This window comes from Ovis aries, chromosome 1 (assembly GCF_016772045.2).
Source record: "Ovis aries strain OAR_USU_Benz2616 breed Rambouillet chromosome 1, ARS-UI_Ramb_v3.0, whole genome shotgun sequence".
Taxonomy (NCBI): Eukaryota; Metazoa; Chordata; class Mammalia; order Artiodactyla; family Bovidae; genus Ovis; species Ovis aries.
In genome coordinates this window covers 250,834,724-250,838,871 of record NC_056054.1, presented here as the reverse complement: position 1 = coordinate 250,838,871, position 4,148 = coordinate 250,834,724, and the positions used below count along the sequence as shown (strand labels likewise).

The following is a 4,148-nucleotide window of genomic DNA, read 5'->3' as shown; positions in this document are numbered from 1 at the left end:
TCCCCCTGCTGCTGCTAAGTCACTTCAATCGTGTCTGACTCTGTGCGACCCCACAGACAGCAGCCCACCAGGCTCCCCTGTCCCTGGGATTCTCCAGGCAAGAACACTGGAGTGGGTTGCCATTTCCTTCTCCAATGCATAATCCCTCTAGCAGCCTGCAATCCAGTCAAATGCCTGCCTGTGCGCCTGCACAGAAGCGCCAGTCTTAATTCGTTGAAGAGTCTCAGTAAAGAAAAAGAGAGAAAAGATTAAATTTTCTATAGCCACCTCTCTCTGATATCCCCAAATCTCTTACACATATGTCAAGGTAAATGAATTCCGACTATTAAAAATAAGGCAACCAGTCACTCGTTACACTTGTACAGAGGTTTGACCACAACGAAGATTTTATCTATTTGGAATAAATTCTTCTGTTAGATATAGCTGGAAAAACTGAATAGCATAAAGACAATATAATACAAACATGACCCATACACCTAGCATGGCTATGTAAGAGGTAAAGTTCAAACTTGCATGGATGCAAAAATAGAACAAATCCTACCTACAGTGGGCCTTGTGAAAGAACCACGGCAGATAAAGCCTCTCCCATGACGTGAAACAGCCGCAACAAGTCAGCGATGACACACAAAACAAACAATTCCGGGAAAACAAAGCGGCAGCAACAACCACAAAGGCCCCCCACTCTGGCCGTCCTCAACCCTCCTTTATCTGAGAAAGGATACATTTTTTGCAGAAAATCTCCCTGTTTTAACTAGCTGCGGAACAAAGTTAGGCGCCATGTAAATAATGTAAGTCCGTGTTAAAAGAAAGAACAAAAAATTTATTCGAGAATTGACAAGACAAAACAACAACAACAAACAAACAACAGAACAACAAAAGTGCTCTAGTTCTTTCTAGAAAAATTTGGTCCTCCGAACGACACACTACAAAACAACCAGGTCTAGAGTTGTGGGCCCGTAGGCTCGGAGCCACAAGCCCGCCTGGTCCGACTGCTGCCGGGTTTCACATTTCTCTTGCCCAAAGTGGGAGAAGCAAGACGTTTGAAAAACAAAAATCAGGGAGGGAATGAGACGACCCTGCAGCTTCGGCCAGGCAGACAGTGATCTCCCCGCTCAGGGCTGGCATCGGAAGATAGGGGGAAATTTGTTTTCGACTTTTAAAAAAAAGATAGGCTGAGGGGTGAAATGCTCTAATTTGTAAAGGAAACCATCTGATACTGGGCATGTACTCCTACCTCTCTGAACATAGCTTTCTGAAGGCCCGACAGGAATTCTTCAAATCTCCTGCAAAAGATTTTCATGTTTTGCTTTAGCAAACTCCAAGGCCACAATACTTCGCCGGTTTTCCGGTGAATTTTTTTCCTTTAAAAAATATTTTTTTATATTATCTAAAATAGCCCTCGTAATCTTTTTAGCAAAACATGAGCCAGCCGCCCGTGCCTGAAGGGGCCCCAAGCGCCGGGATGGAGAGCGGAGGAAACGCAGTCTCTCTCCGAGCCGGGATGCTGTGTAAACCCGGGTACAGGCCGCCGAGCGAGGCAGACCCGGCTCCCTGATCCAGCCCAACCCCCGCCCTGCCCAGTGGGCCCCAGGAAGGGGCTTCTGAATAGCTCCAAAAGGGTACGCGGAGCAAACATCCGTTTGTCCCTTTCTCGGGCGGCGCGGGTCTTGTTGCCGGCCCATGCCGGCGCTTCTAGCCAAGGATGGCGCGGCAGCCCGGCGGAGGGCCGAGTGCGAGTGCACCGACCTGTGAGAAAAGGCCAGGAGGTCTGCGCAGCCGAAGCCCGGCTGCACCTCGGCCCCGGGCACTTCCTCTCCGCCGTGAATTTTGGCGACGGGTGTCCAGCCCCGACGCTGAGGTGCCCGGAGAAGGCTAGGCCTGCGGAAAACGCGTGGAGAGGCGGCCTGCAGGCCAGAGGAGCGAAAGGGCAAAGAGGGCACGGAGGCGAACACGGGGAGAAGCGGAGACAAAGAGGAGCAAGAGGAGCCGAGGAGTGCGAGGAGGCGCAGAGGGGCGGGGGGCGCTGGCTCAGGGGGCCCCGGCGGGCGCGCGGTCTGGCCGGCTGCTGCGGCCAAGGCGGGCGTCGCGGGTCCCTGCCTCCTCGCAGCCTTCACGCGCTGCGCTCTCAGAGATCGAGGCGCGAGTGCAGCGCGCCGGTCTTGCTGTCGTGGTCCCAGTAAGAGCAATGCATCATGGCGAGCTCGGGCTGCCGGGCGCAGGCGAACTGCAGGCCGGGTGCGTTGGTGGGCGCGGGCGCCGGGGGCGCGGCAGTGGCCGGACTGGCTGGGCTGAGCTGGCCCGGGGGCGGCGCGGCGGCCCCGTGGTGCGGCGGGGCCGGCGGGGGTGCGGCGGCCGCGTGCAGATGGTGTGCGTGCGGGTGTGAGTGGGGGTGCGGCGGCGGCGGAGGCGCGGCGGGAGGGCCTCCCAGACCGTTGTACGAGTTCACTACGCCGGGAGGCAGCGCCATGCTTTGCACGCGCGAGTACGGCCCGTACGAGGCGGCCGGGCCCGCCAGCCCCTTGACCACCGCGGCCGCGCCAGGGCTGCCCGGGCCCGCGGCTGCCGCGGCCGCCGCAGCCGCCGCGGCGGCCGCCGCCATCTGGCAGGAGGCGTAGGGCATGGGCGAAGGCGGCTGCGGTAGCGGCCACGAGTTGTTGAGGAAGCCGGACTGCAGGTACTTGGGGGGCGCCAGGTAGCCGTAGCCGTCTGCCCCTGCTCCCGCCACGCCACAGCCACCCGCAGCGCCTCCTGCCCCAAAGAGCCCCTTGCCGGGCTGGAAGTGCGCGGGCGGTGGCCGGAAGGGCCGCTTCATGCGGCGGCGGCGCCGGTAGTTGCCCTTCTCGAACATGTCCTCGCAGGCCGGGTCCAGCGTCCAGTAGTTGCCCTTGCGCTCGCCGCCGCCCTCGCGCGGCACCTTGATGAAGCACTCGTTGAGGCTGAGGTTGTGGCGGATGCTATTCTGCCAGCCCTTCTTGTTCTTCTCGTAGAACGGGAACTTGGCTATAATGTACTGGTAGATGCCGGACAGCGTGAGCCTCTTCTCGGCGCTCTCGCGGATCGCCATGGCGATGAGCGCCACATAAGAGTATGGGGGCTTCTGCGCCGGGTCCGGCTTCTCCGGGGCTGCCCCCGCACCGCCGCCGCCGCCCTTGCCCGGGCTGGGCGGCGCCGGCGCCTCGGGCTCCTTGGCTGCGCGGCCGGTCTCCGGGGCCAGCAGGGCCCCCGAGGCGTCCTCGGGCTCGGGGTAGCTGGCCATCATGACAAAGCCGGCGCGCCGCGGCCGGGCAGTCCCTGCTCTTTCCCGCTGGCGCGGCAAAGAATCCGGGCGCACAAGTCCGTTCACGGCCGAGTCTCAAACTTCTGCAGACTCGCGGATGCCGCCCGCGCTCTTGCTGGCGGCCTCTCGCTCCTCTCTCCTCTTCTTTCCCTTCCCCAAGGGAGCGGCCGGCGGGAGTGGAGCTTAGCCTCTGGCCATGGGGAGTCCGCCCAACAGAGGGGCTCCAGCTCCGCCGCCCCTCCCCGCCCAGGCCAGTCCCCGCCTCGGTGGGTTTTCTTTTCTGCGCTCTTCCCCTCCCCCCACCCTCCGGTTTCCCGAGACACGACCCGCGTCTCTGGCGGAGCTGCCTCCTGGAGTTTCCAGAGCGCCAGGAGCCTCGCTCTGTTCTGATTCGTATGGGCTCCGCCGAGTTCCGCTTGCGTCAGGCGCCTTCGCCCCTATAGCGGGGCGGCCAGTCGCGCACGGGAGAGTTCATCTCCAAGTCACTTTTTGGTAAACGCCCCGTACAGCCCGGACCGGCTTGCCCCCTCCCAGCGAGCTTAGGGAGCCCGGCGGACAGCCGCGCTCACGCTTTCACAAGCCCTTGAATCTGCCGGTGCTCGCTCTGCGGACTGGGCCGGGAGATGCCGCGGGCCCCGGCGAGGTCCGTCCGCCCTCGGCCCGCGCGCGCGAGGAACTCGGGCCCTAGCGCGGAGAGGCGCGCCAAGCCTCCTCGCAGCGTCCAGGTGAAAGAAAACGGCTCCTTTGCTCTGCCCTTCGCCGCTGCCTCGGGGCTAAACTAGCTCGGGCCCGGGGGAGGGGCGGAACGGCGAGGGGGCCGGACGGGGGTGGGGTGGAGAGGGCTGAGCGGTGGCTTTGGAAAAATCAGCCC

General features: G+C 61.6%; 1 protein-coding gene across 1 annotated transcript; it reads right to left on the bottom strand.

Annotated features, from left to right (window-relative positions):
• Positions 1–799: 799 nt before the first annotated feature.
• On the bottom strand, positions 800–3,638 carry FOXL2 (forkhead box L2). Its single transcript, XM_027959904.3, has one exon. It carries the CDS (start codon positions 3,257–3,259, stop codon positions 2,126–2,128), a length of 1,134 nt encoding a protein of 377 aa, XP_027815705.1. The 5' UTR covers positions 3,260–3,638; the 3' UTR covers positions 800–2,125.
• Positions 3,639–4,148: the final 510 nt, after the last annotated feature.